At 43.2% G+C, this 15,498-nt stretch overlaps 1 protein-coding gene across 1 annotated transcript; it reads right to left on the bottom strand.

The window, feature by feature from the left end:
• Nucleotides 1–4,352: 4,352 nt before the first annotated feature.
• LOC147269861 (calcium and integrin-binding family member 2-like) lies at nucleotides 4,353–9,118 on the bottom strand. The gene is made up of 6 exons (XM_086196116.1): nucleotides 8,810–9,118; nucleotides 8,504–8,538; nucleotides 6,912–7,023; nucleotides 6,250–6,397; nucleotides 5,627–5,822; nucleotides 4,353–5,551 (listed from the first exon to the last, which is right to left on the bottom strand). Exons 1-6 carry the CDS (start codon nucleotides 8,858–8,860, stop codon nucleotides 5,530–5,532), a joined length of 564 nt encoding a protein of 187 aa, XP_086052242.1. The 5' UTR covers nucleotides 8,861–9,118; the 3' UTR covers nucleotides 4,353–5,529.
• Nucleotides 9,119–15,498: the final 6,380 nt, after the last annotated feature.

Here is a 15,498-nt window from a genome sequence, read left to right as displayed (position 1 = left end):
ATCCAGGATCAGTGGGGATGGAGAGAGAGCAGGAGAGCAGGACAGAGACAAAGACAGAGAATGGAGGAAGACAGAGAGACAGAAGGAAAGAGAGGGACAGAGATAAAGAGAGAGAGAGAGAGGAGGAGAGACTGATGGACAGAGACAAAGACAGAGAATGGAGGAGGACAGAGAGACAGAAGGAAAGAGAGGGACAAAGATAAAGAGAGAGAGAAAGGAGGAGAGACTGATGGACAGACGGGGACGTGAGCAGGTGGAGCTACAGGTGGCAGCTGGAGCCTCTTCTAGTCTGGAGCCTCCTCCAGCAGCACCAGGATCTGGGATGAGGGGAGAAGAAGAGGAGTTAGTAACACGTCTGAGGACAGGAGGAGGAGAGAGAAGCCCAGTGCATCATGGAAGATCCCAGCAGTCTGAGCCTAGAGCAGCAGATCTAAGGACCAGCCTAAGCAGTCCTGACTATAAGCCTGATCAACAAGGAGGTCTTAAGTCTGCTCTTAAACCTAGAGAGGGGGTCTGGGTCCTGGACTGAAACTGGGAGACGGTTCCACAGGAGGGGAGCCTGGTAGCTGAAGGCTCTGGCTCCATTCTACTGTTAGAACTCAAGGAACCAGCAGGAACCCTGCATCCTGGGAGTGAAGGGTTCTAGCTGGATCATAGGGGACTAATAGCTCTGTCAGGTATGAAGGAGCCTGATTGTTGAGGACTTTGATGGTAGAAGAAGAATTTTAAATTCTGTTCTGAATCTGACAGGGAGCCATGCAGAGTAGGCAAGGCAAGGCAGTTTTCTTTGTAGCCTTTTTTCCCCATCAGTTTGTCTCCTGGCTTCATGACATCATAACAACATCCTCGGCCCTCAGAGCCTCACATCGACTGAGGAGAAACTCCATAGAAAACCTTGAACAGGGAAAAATGGGAGAAACCTGAGGGTGAGGAGGGGAGGAGGATCCCTCACCAGGAGGGACAGACGGACAGGAGATGTTGGTACAGACAAGAAAACAGTTTATAACACAGAATGGAGGAAACATGGAAATGTTAACAACAGTTGAAGAAGGAAGCTTCTGGAAGGGGAGGCAGGGAGAGCAAGCCAGCTTGATGGGGGACTGGATGGTAGACTGGTTCATGGGAGGGGAGGCAGGGAGAGCGAGCCAGCTTAATGGGGGACTGGATGGTGGACTGGTTCATGGGAGGGGAGGCAGGGAGAGCAAGCCAGCTTGATGGGGGACTGGATGGTAGACTGGTTCATGGGAGGGGAGGCAGGGAGAGCAAGCCAGCTTGATGGGGGACTGGATGGTAGACTGGTTCATGGGAGGAGAGGCAGGGAGAGCAAGCCAGCTTGATGGGGGACTGGATGGTAGACTGGTTCATGGAAGGGGAGGCAGGGAGGGCAAGCCAGCTTGATGGGGGACTGGATGGTAGACTGGTTCATGGGAGGGGAGGCAGGAAGAACAAGCCAGCTTGATGGGGGACTGGATGGTGGACTGGTTCATGGGAGGGGAGGCAGGGAGAGCAAGCCAGCTTGATGGGGGACTGGATGGTAGACTGGTTCATGGAAGGGGAGGCAGGGAGAGCAAGCCAGCTTGATGGGGGACTGGATGGTAGACTGGTTCATGGAAGGGGAGCGCAGGCCGGTGTAACAGTAGGGAATAAGAGGGGGGGTTGATGCAGGTGGCGGTTGGGGCTCTGGTGGATCTGTGGAAACACAGAGAGACTGCGAGACACCAAAGCCAAACTACAAAGTGCAACAAGTAGTGGTAGTGACAGTTCCAAAAATGTGCAGGGAGGAGAGGAGGAGAGAGGAGGAGAGGGGGGAAGGGCTCCATGTAACCTGATGTGTCCCCCAGCAGTCTCAGCCTGTAGCAGCATAGCTATCAATGGTTCAGAGCTACCTGAACCAGTCCTAACTGAAGGCTCTGTCATAGAGGAAGGTCTTAAACCTGGACTTAAACGTAGTTAAAGTGTCTGCCTCTCTGTCTCATGGAGAGATGCTGGTTCCACAGTAGAGGAACCCGGTAACTAAAGGCTCTACCTCCCAGTCTGTTTTAGAGATACTGGGAGTCACTAACAGACCTGCATTCTGGGAGCGGAGTGCTCTGGTGGGACAGTAGGGACTAATGAGCTCTTTCAGAGAGGATGGAGCTTCATCATTGAGCAGAAGCAGTCCAGGAGAGACCTGGTCTCTGCTACCAGTTCTAGTCAACACGCGGCAGCAGCGTTCTGGACCAGCTGGAGAGTCTTTAGGGACTTATTAGTCCAGCCTGGTAGGAGGGAGGTGCAGTAATCCAGCCTGGAAGTGACAAAAGCAGGGAATAGTTTTTCTGCATGCTCAATCCTCCTCCAAAACAAAAGATGCACAGGGTAAAAAAAAAAAATTATAAGCTCAAGCCCAACAAATATAATAGTAATGATTACTAGTACTAACTGAAGTACTTGAACTATCAAGCCATTAACACAAAAGGATGACCCTGATGCACTGCATCAAACTGACACAGAATAAATTAAATTAAATAAAAACAATTAATAAAGTGCGCATTAAATAGGTGGGCAGTGCAACACAGAACAGGACTCCAATGATGTGGTGGGGGTGTCGTGGGTGGTGGACGCCTCCAATGGGCTCCGTCGTGCCAAACAATCCAGCGTGGAGCGGAGGGCTCTCTGCCTCAGCTGTGTGCTTCGCGGTGACACTGAAGACTGCTGTACTCCGGTGGAAACTAAATCCAGCTTTTAAGTGAACACACATCACTTTTTCCTGTCTGCCGTCTGGCAGGGCTTTGAAGTTGAACCGTCCATTTAAAACTGACGTGTTCTTTTCCATGTTCCTCCAACCTTAACGCTCCTCTGCTCTCAGGTTTTGGTTTTTACTGTTGTCATTTTTTGGGGTTTTTTGTTTACAAGCAGCAACCGGCTGCATCTCGCGTGTGTGACGAGTGGTGCGTTCACTTCTGGTTATCCACGAACTACGGCATGGCCAAAGGGTCAAAAAGCACGTGCGCATTAATCACGATAAAAAAAATTATCGGCAATAAAAGGACGTTGGGTTGATTCGTTAATAACGTGTTAACACTGACACCTACAATAAATAGCCCTTTTGTTAACCCTCCTTGTCCCTGTCTGCACCTGGGTCAATTCCTCGCCGCCACATTGTGACATTTTGTTGCTCTCCAGTTCAGATTTTGTTTTCTTGTATGATTTTGGATGGGGCGTAGTTGAATGCTAGAATCTGTGTTTTGGTCAAATTCAGGTTGTATGCAGAACACAAGCCAAATGTCTCTACACATTCTCAATTATTGTTCAAATGTACCTTTTCCTCTCACACATAAACACACACACACAGGTGCGCACCATTTAAAAAAAAAATTTATTCATATGCTGTATGAATCATCAGTATGTATCAAACATGGTCTGTTCCACCTGGCAAATAGCAGGCTTGCTAAACCTGCTCCAGATGAAAGCTGCCCTCAGTGCGATCCAGGCCCCCTTAGCTGTATATTTTAGGCCTGCCTGAAGCTGCCAGGCTCCTGCAGGAAGGTATTTGGCACCCTTGCGAGACTGTGGGACATATAAGTTCCACAGAACCCTGTGACAGTCCTGTTTGGTGAGCAGGTTATCCTGTTCAGATGGAGGAGACTTCGTTCCTCAAGGACTGAGCTCAGGTTTGTAGTTTGAGGCTCCGTTAAAAGGTTAATTGTGGTCTGGCCTACATTCCGCGAGTAAGTATAAACAGCTGAGTATAAGTCTTTCACAATTATTTTGCTGTTGTTGCATATGTTGCATTATAACTAGTGTCAATTTTTCTATTCATGTCCCTTGTCATTATTTTGGATTATCTTTGAGTTTAAAGGAATCTAAATCAGTTTGTGCTGTATATGAGTGTTGGGAAATATGTGCAGTGTCTTGCAGTGTTGAGTGTGAGAAAATGCAATAAAAATCCATCCCTCTATCCCTCCATCCATCCATGTTCTCCCTCTTCTCCTGTTCAGGGTGGTGGGGGTGGAGCCTATCCCAGCAGCCTTCCCCCTGGACAGGTCACCAGTCCATGGCAGGGCCAACACATAGAGACAGACAGAAGGTTGTGGGTGGAGCCCCGGCTGCAGCACGGGGTCTTTCTGGGTGAGTCTCCATGTTCTCCCTGTTCCTGCTGGGTTCTCTCTGGTACTCCAGCTTCCTCCACAGTCCAAAGACATCAAGAGGGACCAGGTTAATCCAGACTCTAAATTGACCGTAGGCGTGGCTGGGAGAGCCAATGGTTGTCTGTCTCTATGTGTTGGCCCTGCCATGGACTGGTGACCTGTCCAGGGGGAAGGCTGCTGGGATAGGCTCCACCCCCACCACCCTCAGCAGGAGGAGAGGGAGAACATGGAGGGATGGATGGATGATGAATGGATGGATGATGGATGGATGAATGGATGGGTGATGGATGAATGGATGGATGTTGATACACAGCCCGCCCATGGCCTCATGTACCACTGCAAGGATCTTTAGTCATTTTCATTCATCTTTCAAGAACCCAGAGTATTTTATGTTATAATTATGAAAAATCTTAAAATATCAGAAGAAAGACCGAAGCCTCAATCTTCATTTGATGAATGTTTCCTTGTAAGTGCATCCATCGTTGTTTGTCAGCACTAGAAGGAGCGTGGGTTTCATCAAAAAAATCATTTTTACACAAAAAAACCTGATTAATCACAGTTTTGTAATACAAGTGATTTTCAAGCATTGAATCATTTTTATATTTGTATTTGTTATTTTAGATTGTTTTTCTTCACTCATGATTACTTTGATTGTATATTATAAAAAATAAGCAATATTAATGGGCCTGGTGGGCCTGCAAGCCCTCTGTAGACCACCAGAGCATTGTCCTCCCCCTGAGGGGGCCCCTGGAGAACTGCCACATCCGTCTTTCAGCATCTGGAGGTTCTTCCCTTGTTTTCAGACCTTGACATGCTGTATCCTGTCAAAAGGTGAACAAACACACCCCCTACTGCCTGACATTGGTAACAGCAACTACCAGAAAAACTCAATCAATGTGACAAGAATTAACTACGATGAGACGACAGAGAGCCCTTCTATTCACTAGACCGTGTTACCGTCGACACTAACGTTAACTACCATGAGACGACAGAAACTCAATGTCAACTGGACGCCAGTTATCAGTAACTATGATTGTCGATATGCAGCAGAAGTGCCTGGACCAGCGCTTGCATAGCTCGACTCTTTGCCCTTGAAACTGTGCTTTTTGAAATGAGTTCTGTTGGTTTGGTTGGTTTGTTCTGAGACGTGTTTCAGGTTGAGGACCACCTGATCTCTCGTCTCTCCTCGTGCCATCACCAGTTCTGGTTTTCGTCAGGAAAGGAAGGTCATGCAGTGACTCAGTATAAAAGATGTCAAACTGGCTAAAAGTCCAGATGAGACTCATCCAGGTCTTCAATAGGACGGCGAGGCACTGTGTTGAGGTGGGACTCGGAGGATCAGGAGGGTCAGAGTGGGATATCTTCCTGGCAGGATCTCAGCTGCTGTTGTCATGGTGATGTTTCATATTCGTATGTGGAAGTTACTGCAGACAGAAGACAACAAGACAACTAAAACTGATGCTTCAATCGTGTGGTTGAACCTCATGTGCGAGGCGTACCTCAGGAAGTCGGGAGCCTTGGAGATCATGTTCTCGAAGTCTGCGAAGGACAGCTTGTTGTCTCCGTCCAGGTCGGCCTCCTCCATGGCTTTGTCACACACCAGTGTCTCCTCGTCTGCTGTCAGCTCCCCTTTGGTCAGCTTGTTCAGGGTTTTCTCGAGGTCGGCCTTGCAGATGAAGTTGTCCCTGTTGAAGTCTGGAGCAGAATCAGAACCAGAACGGTTCCCAAAAACAAGACCAAATAACTGAAACATCTGTCTCTAAACTTTAACACTCTTCGCTGTTCATGATGAGACAACATCAAACATGAAGGAAGCTAAATGGATCATAGACAATGATCAGTGTTTCTTTGTAGCTCATGTAACTACACATAAAAGCAGTGTGTTTCCATGGCAACTCCAACATGATTAACAGGATTTTTACATCAAAATTCATAATTTGACCCTTACTTCAAGAATGAGGTTTTTTTTTAGGTTTGTGGGGGTTGTTCACTTTCCAAAAAACAACAATGTAAAGATGAAAACATGATTTTGGGCACATTTTCAGAAAGGTTGATTTGTAGATTTGAAGGTGTTGACAGAGGAGAACGTCTGCAGGTTCTTCAGTGGAACCAGAGATTTTACCATAGATCTTGAAGGCATAAACGGTCTTCAGCTCTCGGGGGGAAGTTTCACACAGAGCAGAAAACATGTCCACGAAGTCATTGAAGCTTAGATTCCCTTGTCCGTCCTCCGAGAACGTCTCCACAATTTGGTCTCTGAACGGGTTCTCCTGTTGGGGCAACTTCAGTTTAGAAGGGAACAAACAGGCACGGCATTTTTCAGTAACTGTGAGCAGAACCCAACAAGCTTTAAAGGAGTCCTGCACCGATGAGCTTGTGCGTCTTGCCCTGCAGACCCACTTTGTTCCTCTGGCGGCGATGGTGAGTCCTGCTATTTAGTGGCCTCAGTAAAAACGCTCCATCCTCAGGAGTGCGTCTGTCTTTGTCACTGATGATGAGTCACGCTGCTGTCAAACATTCTCGCTCTGTTAGAACTGTTCTGATCTTTGCTAGCTCTACTTGCTTTGCTCGCCAGAGCAGCTGGTCAAAACCAACGCCATCTTGTCTAAAATGCTGTATGTTTTTGGCTTGACCACGCCACACTTTAGCCTTAACCTGAAACTATACAGCAGTAGAGTCAAGTCACGAGGAGCGACACACGCCATCTCACACAGTGACTTTATTCTCATGAAAACTGAGACTAAACTTATCCTAAACGCCAGATGGCAGTGAGGCCCCTCCCACCTTCAGCTCCGGCATGTTGACGATCAAGCTGAGAGGAACTTTGACGTCAGGGTTGTTGGTGTAATCCAGCGGCACCAGATGAGGTGCCAACTCTCGATATCGACCATGTAACCTGCAACACAGCAGAGGACACGCCCCTATTCATCAAGAATCACTAAACAACAGTCCACATGATCAATATGATAATCAATATGGTTTTCTTGTAGGGTTATGGTCATTAATCGCAGATAACTTGTTTGTTCTTGCTGGCCAAGGAGGTCCACAGAGAAGAAGGAGCTTGGTGATCAAAGATCAGGGAGGTTTTGGAGGACATGAAAAGCTCTCCAGACGTGAGTATGAGGAGACGCAGTACCAGCGCACTACCAACGCAGTACCAACGCAATACCATCACAGTACCAACGTAGTACCAACACAGTACCAGCACACTACCAATGTACTACCAACACAGTACCAACGCAATACCAACACAGTACCAGCGCACTACCAATGCAGTACCAACACAATACCAGCACAGTACCAACGCACTACCAACGTAGTACCAACACAGTACCAGCGCACTACCAATGCACTACCAACACAGTACCAACGCAATACCAACACAGTACCAGTGCACTACCAACACAGTACCAACGCAATACCAACACAGTACCAGCGCACTACCAACATAGTACCAACACGGTACCAACGCAATACCAACACAGTACCAGCGCACTACCAACGTAGTACCAATGCAATACCAACGTAGTACCAACGCAGTACCAGCGCACTACCAACACAGTACCAACGCAATACCAACACAGTACCAGCGCACTACCAACACAGTACCAACACAATACCAACACAGTACCAGCGTATTACCAACATAGTACCAACACGGTACCAACGCAATACCAACACAGTACCAGCGCACTACCAATGCAGTACCAACGCAATACCAGCACAGTACCAACACACTACCAACGTAGTACCAACACAGTACCAGCGCACTACCAATGCACTACCAACACAGTACCAACGCAATACCAACACAGTACCAGCGCACTGCCAACGTAGTACCGACACAGTACCAACGCAGTACCAGCGCACTACCAACGCAGTACCAACACAGTACCAACGCAATACCAACACAGTACCAGCGCACTACCAAAGTAGTACCAACACAGTGCCAGCGCACTACCAACACAGTACCAACACAATACCAACACATTACCAGCGCACTACCAATGCACTACCAACACAGTACCAAAGCAATACCAACACAGTCCCAGTGTACTACCTACACAGTACCAAAGCAATACCAACACAGTACCAGCGCACTACCTACGTACCAACACAGTACCAGCACACTACCAACACCGTACCAGTGCACTACCTACACAGTACCATTGCACTACCTACACAGTACCAACGCAGTACCAACATAGTACCAACACAGTAACAAGGAGCATGTTAACATTTGAATGTGTCCGTGTGTTTCAAACTTTCAGCAGTAAAACAGACACTTTCGTCAAGGTCACGCGAGAACATGTTCACGTGGTCACACGTGGTCTGACTGACCCCTTCTTCAGCTCTGAGGACTGAAGGATACTCACCGCAGGATCTCTTTCCGCGTGAAGAAGCTGCAGTCCTGCAAGACAGACAAACACGTTAGTCAGAGAAGCCATGATGATGATGATGATGTCACAGCATCAGTCAGGATGCGGAGCTGGAGCTCAGCCAATCAGCGAGGGAGGAGCGAACCTTCTGGAATCTAATGACATCTGTGATGATGAGCATCATGTCACTCACGGAGCTTCGCGAAGCCACACCAGTACCCCCCCCCCCCCCCCCCCACACACACACACACACACACACGAAAATGCTGGCGTATCTGCGCGATAGTCCGGTTGAGCCGTCACCTGATACGCCTCCAGCTGCTCCTCGGTGAAGGTCGTCTGCTTGTTGCCCATCCTGGAGCCGCATCCCACCAGCGGGTGCGTTCACACCTCGGATCCGGCTCTGACGCGCCTCCTCCGGCTTGCAGCTGCGTTCAGAGAGCAGCCGGCGGAGGACGCGTGCTGCCTTCAGGAGCGGCTCGGTAACCTGGAGGTCGGCGAGCTGAGGAGCAGGACGCTCGTGACGACGCCCGCTCAATAACATACACTCCTGCGTGTTACTGGCTTTTATTTAAAGGAGAGCAGAAGGATGAAAAACTAAGGTCCTCTACAATAAAGATGACGCAATCATCTGTGGGCGTGGCCACCACAACCCCGCCCCCAAATTAAAGTTCTCCTGTGAATATATTAATTTTCAGTAAACATATTGCATGGGAACACAACATTTCATCAACATAGAAAAATGCATCATCCATCCAATTGGTTCTCTGTGTAATGACATCACGTGTCTGATAGTAAATTGCAAGGCAAGGCAGTTTTCTTTGTAGCCTGTTTTCCCCACCAGTTTGTCTCCAGGCTTCATGGCATCATAACAACATCCTCTGCCCTCAGAGCCTCACATCGACTGAGGAGAAACTCCATAGAAAACCTTTAACAGGGAAAAATGGGAGAAACCTCAGGGTGAGGAGGGGAGGAGGATCCCTCACCAGGAGGGACAGACGTGCAGGAGATGTTGGTACAGACAAGAAAACAGTTTATAACACAGAATGGAGGAAACATGGAAATGTTAATAACAGTTGAAGAAGGAAGCTTCTGGAAGGGGAGGCAGGGAGAGCAAGCCAGCTTGATGGGGGACTGGATGGTAGACTGGTTCATGGGAGGGGAGGCAGGGAGAGCGAGCCAGCTTGATGGGGGACTGGATGGTAGACTGGTTCATGGGAGGGGAGGCAGGGGGAGCAAGTCAGCTTGATGGGGGACTGGATGGTAGACTGGTTCATGGGAGGGGAGGCAGGGAGAGCGAGCCAGCTTGATGGGGGACTGGATGGTAGACTGGTTCATGGAAGGGGAGGCAGGGAGAGCAAGCCAGCTTGATGGGGGACTGGATGGTAGACTGGTTCATGGGAGGGGAGGCAGGGGGAGCAAGCCAGCTTGATGGAGGACTGGATGGTAGACTGGTTCATGGGAGGGGAGGCAGGGAGAGCGAGCCAGCTTGATGGGGGACTGGATGGTAGACTGGTTCATGGAAGGGGAGGCAGGGAGAGCAAGCCAGCTTGATGGGGGACTGGATGGTAGACTGGTTCATGGAAGGGGAGGCAGGGGGAGCAAGTCAGCTTGATGGGGGACTGGATGGTAGACTGGTTCATGGGAGGGGAGGCAGGGAGAGCAAGCCAGCTTGATGGGGGACTGGATGGTAGACTGGTTCTATCTATCTATCTATCATCTATCTATCTATCATCTATTTATCTATCATCTATCTATCATCTATCTATCTATCATCTATCTATCTATCATCTATCTATCATCTATCTATCTATCTATCCATCTATCTATCATCTATCTATCATCTATCTATCTATCATCTATCTATCTATCAATCTATCTATCAATCTATCATCTATCTATCTATCTATCTATCTATCATCTATCTATCTATCAATCTATCATCCATCTATCTATCTATCAATCTATCATCCATCTATCTATCTATCAATCTATCATCTATCTATCTATCAATCTATCATCAATCTATCATCCATCTATCGATCTATCAATCTATCATCCATCTATCTATCTATCAATCTATCATCTATCTATCTATCAGTCTATCTATCTATCTATCATCCATCTATCTATATATCTATCATCTATCTATCTATCTATCTATCTATCAATCTATCATCTATCTATCTATCTGTCAATCTATCTATCAACCTATCTATCAATCTATCAATCTATTCAGATTCAGATAACTTTATTTATCCCCGAGGGGCAATCAAAGATCACAACTCAAAGCCTGATACAACGATCACAAGCCGTCACAATTATTACAGATTGAAAGTAACAATGCTACACTTCAGAAACTTAACAACAGCACATATACATTTGTTGTGTATGTACGCTAAACTTGAGCAGTCCGTTGACCCAATGGAGGCAAGTGAGAGTGAGGCGTCGCAGCAAGAGCCGTGCCAACCAAGCCCGGGCGGGGCAGGCTGCAGTCAACAGGCGCTGCCACCCCAAGGGAGGTGGAGAGGGCAGAGGAGGGGGTCAGGAACACACGGGGGAGGGGGGGATAGTACGTGCCATTTGTGTCACCAAGGCAGAAGGAGTTCTCCTGGAGGATAAACAGTGGGCAGATGACCTTCAGTAGCCGATGAGGTTGCTGTGTTTGGGTTTGGGCAGAGGAGCACACATTCCAATCCGTCTTCTCTTTCAGTCCAATCCAAATTGTAAGTTAAAATTTTCTGGTCTTCAACATCACTCTCCCCTTCGCAAAGCGGCCAACTGCTCTGAGATGGTTTCCATCCTGCGTTTCAGTTCAAGAGTCAGTTGTTGCCCCGCTTTGCCAGCCTCAATAATTGCGTTGTAAATGACGGTCAGTTGTGAAGGTCCAGATCTGGTGGCAGCCGTCGTCCTGCCAATTTTTTGTGGTATGTGAGGGCACCTCCAAGTCCGAGGAGGAGAAGCCCCACAACCATGAACCCAAATAAGTAGAGATCCTCGATGTCCTCCACGGAGGGAGGCGTCAAGCACGCGATACGCCATCTCCCCCAGGAATCGAAGACGTAGCCCGCAGGGTCGGTTCCATGCGGACAGGCAGGTTCCTCCGGTCCTGATTTCCTTGTCGAAAAAATGGTGTCAATAGTGTTGAGAGACCAGCTGATCAATTCCATGATGAGTTTTAGGTAGAGAGCTCACAGCTGCGTTGGATAGGAGTTGAGACAAAGAATGAGACAGACAGAAAAGAAGAGGAGGAGTGAGGAGGAGTGCGACTGCTCTGGCCGAGTCCCAACCCAGAAACTATCTAACATCTATCTATCTATCTATCTATCTATCATCTATCTATCAATCTATCTATCTATCTATCATCTATCTATCTATCATCTATCTATCAATCTATCATCTATCATCTGTCTATCTATCATCTATCTATCTATCTATCTATCATCTATCTATCATCTATCATCTATCTATCTATCTATCAATCTATCTATCATCTATCTATCAATCTATCATCTATCATCTGTCTATCTATCATCTATCTATCTATCTATCATCTATCTATCTATCTATCAATCTATCATATATCTATCTATCTATCATCTATCTATCTATCTATCTATCATCTATCTATCTATCATCTATCTATCTATCATCGATCTATCTATCTATCATCTATCTATCTATCTATCAATCTATCATCTATCTATCTATCTATCATCTATCTATCTATCTATCTATCTATCTATCATCTATCATCTATCTATCTATCTATAAATCTATCATCTATCTATCTATCTATCATCTATCTATCATCTATCTATCTATCTATCATCATCTATCTATCATCTATCATCTATCTATCTATCTATCATCTATCTATCTATCTATCATCTACCTATCCATCTATCTATCTATCAATCTATCATCTATCTATAATCTATCATCTATCTATCTATCATCTATCTATCATCTATCATCTATCTATCATCTATCTATCATCTATCATCTATCGATCCATCTATCTATCTATCATCAATCATCTATCTATTATCTATCTATCTAACTATCATCTATCTATCATCTATCTATCTATCATCTATCTATCATCTATCATCTATCTATCATCTATCTATCATCTATCATCTATCTATCCATCTATCTATCTATCAATCTATCATCTATCCATCCATCTATCATCTATCTATCCATCCATCTATCTATCATCTATCATCTATCTATCTATCTATCATCTATCTATCATCTATCTATCATCTATCTATCTATCTATCAATCTATCTATCATCTATCTATCAATCTATCTATCTATCTATCATCTATCGATCTATCTATCATCTATCTATCAATCTATCATCTATCTATCTATCTATAATCTATCTATCTATCTATCTATCATCTATCTATCTATCTATCAATCTATCATCTATCTATCTATCTATCATCTATCTATCTATCTATCATCATCTATCTATCATCTATCATCTATCTATCATCTATCTATCTATCTATCATCTATCTATCATCTATCATCTATCTATCATCTATTTATCTAACTATCATCTATCTATCATCTATCTATCTATCATCTATCTATCATCTATCATCTATCTATCATCTATCTATCATCTATCATCTATCTATCATCTATCTATCTATCGATCTATCATCTACCTATCCATCTATCTATCTATCAATCTATCATCTATCCATCCATCTATCATCTATCTACCCATCCATCTATCTATCTATCTATCTATCTATCTATCTATCTATCTATCTATCTATCTATCTATCTATCTATCATCTATCTATCTATCTATCATCTATCTATCATCTATCCATCTATCTATCTATCTATCTATCTATCTATCTATCTATCTATCTATCAATCTATCTATCTATCTATCCATCTATCTATCTATCTATCTATCTATCTATCTATCTATCATCTATCATCTATCTATCCATCTATCATCTACCTATCCATCTATCTATCTATCAATCTATCATCAATCCATCTATCTTTCATCTATCTATCTATCTATCTATCATCTATCTATCTATCTATCATCTATCTATCTATCATCTATCTATCATCTATCATCTATCTATCATCTATCATCTATCTATCATCTATCTATCCATCATCTATCTATCTATCATCTATCAATCTATCATCTATCTATCATCTATCATCCATCTATCATCTATTATCTATCTATCTATCATCTATCTATCATCTATCTATCTCTCATCTATCTATCTATCATCTATCTTTCTATCATCTATTTATCTATCATCTATCTATCTATCTATCATCTATCTATCTATCTATCTATCATCTATCTTTCATCTATCTATCTCTCATCTATCTATCTATCATCTATCTATCTATCATCTATCTATCTATCTATCATCTATCTATCTATCTATCATCTATCTATCTATCTATCTATCATCTATCTATCATCTATCCATCTATCTATCTATCTATCTATCTATCTATCTATCTATCTATCTATCCATCTATCTATCTATCTATCTATCTATCTATCTATCTATCTATCTATCTATCTATCTATCATCTATCATCTATCTATCTATCTATCTATCATCTATCCATCTATCATCTACCTATCCATCTATCTATCTATCAATCTATCATCCATCCATCTATCTTTCATCTATCTATCTATCTATCTATCTATCTATCATCTATCTATCTATCTATCTATCATCTATCTATCTATCATCTATCTATCCATCTATCATCTATCTATCATCTATCATCTATCTATCATCTATCTATCCATCATCTATCTATCTATCATCTATCAATCTATCATCTATCTATCATCTATCATCCATCTATCATCTATTATCTATCTATCTATCATCTATCTATCATCTATCTATCTCTCATCTATCTATCTATTATCTATCTATCTATCATCTATCTATCATCTATCTATCTCTCATCTATCTATCTATCATCTATTTATCTATCATCTATCTATCTATCATCTTTCTATCTATCTATCATCTATCCATCTATCTATCATCTATCTATCATCTATCTATCATCTGTTTATCATCTATCTATCTATCATCTATCTATCATCTATCTATCTATCATCCATCTATCTATCAACCATCTATCATCTATCTATCATCTATCTATCTATCTATCCATCTATCAATCATCTATCTATCATCTATCTATCATCTATTATCTATCTATCTATCATCTATCTATCATTTATCTATCATCTATCTATCTATCATCTATCTTTCATCTATCTATCTCTCATCTATCTATCTATCATCTATCTATCTATCATCTATCTATCTTTCTATCATCTATTTATCTATCATCTATCTATCTATCTATCATCTATCTATCTATCTATCATCTATCTATCTATCATCTATCTATCTATCATATATCTATCTATTTATCTATCATCTATCTATCTATCATCTTTCTATCTATCTATCATCTATCCATCTATCTATCATCTATCTATCATCCATCTATCTATCATCCATCTATCATCTATCTATCCATCTATCTATCATCTATCTATCATCTATCTATCTATCCATCTATCTATCATCCATCTATCATCTATATATCATCTATCTATCATCTATCTATCTATCTATCAATCATCTATCTATCATCTATCTATCATCTATTATCTATCTATCTATCATCTATCTATCATTTATCGATCATCTATCTATCATCTATCTATCTATCATCTACCTATCTATCATCTATCTATCTTTCTATCATCTATTTATCTATCATCTATCTATCTATCTATCATCTATCTATTTATCTATCTATCAATCATCTATCTATCATCTATCTATCATCTATTATCTATCTATCTATCATCTATCTATCATCCATCTATCATCTATCTATCATTTATCTATCATCTATCTATCTATCATCTATCTTTCAT

The sequence above is a fragment of the Aulostomus chinensis genome, chromosome 2 (assembly GCF_037954235.1).
Source record: "Aulostomus chinensis isolate RoL2024-O1b breed Wild chromosome 2, RoL_Achi_v1.0, whole genome shotgun sequence".
In the NCBI taxonomy this organism is placed as follows: domain Eukaryota; kingdom Metazoa; phylum Chordata; class Actinopteri; order Syngnathiformes; family Aulostomidae; genus Aulostomus; species Aulostomus chinensis.
Note: the sequence above shows the minus strand (reverse complement) of the source record. Positions and strands in the feature narration are given on the sequence as shown.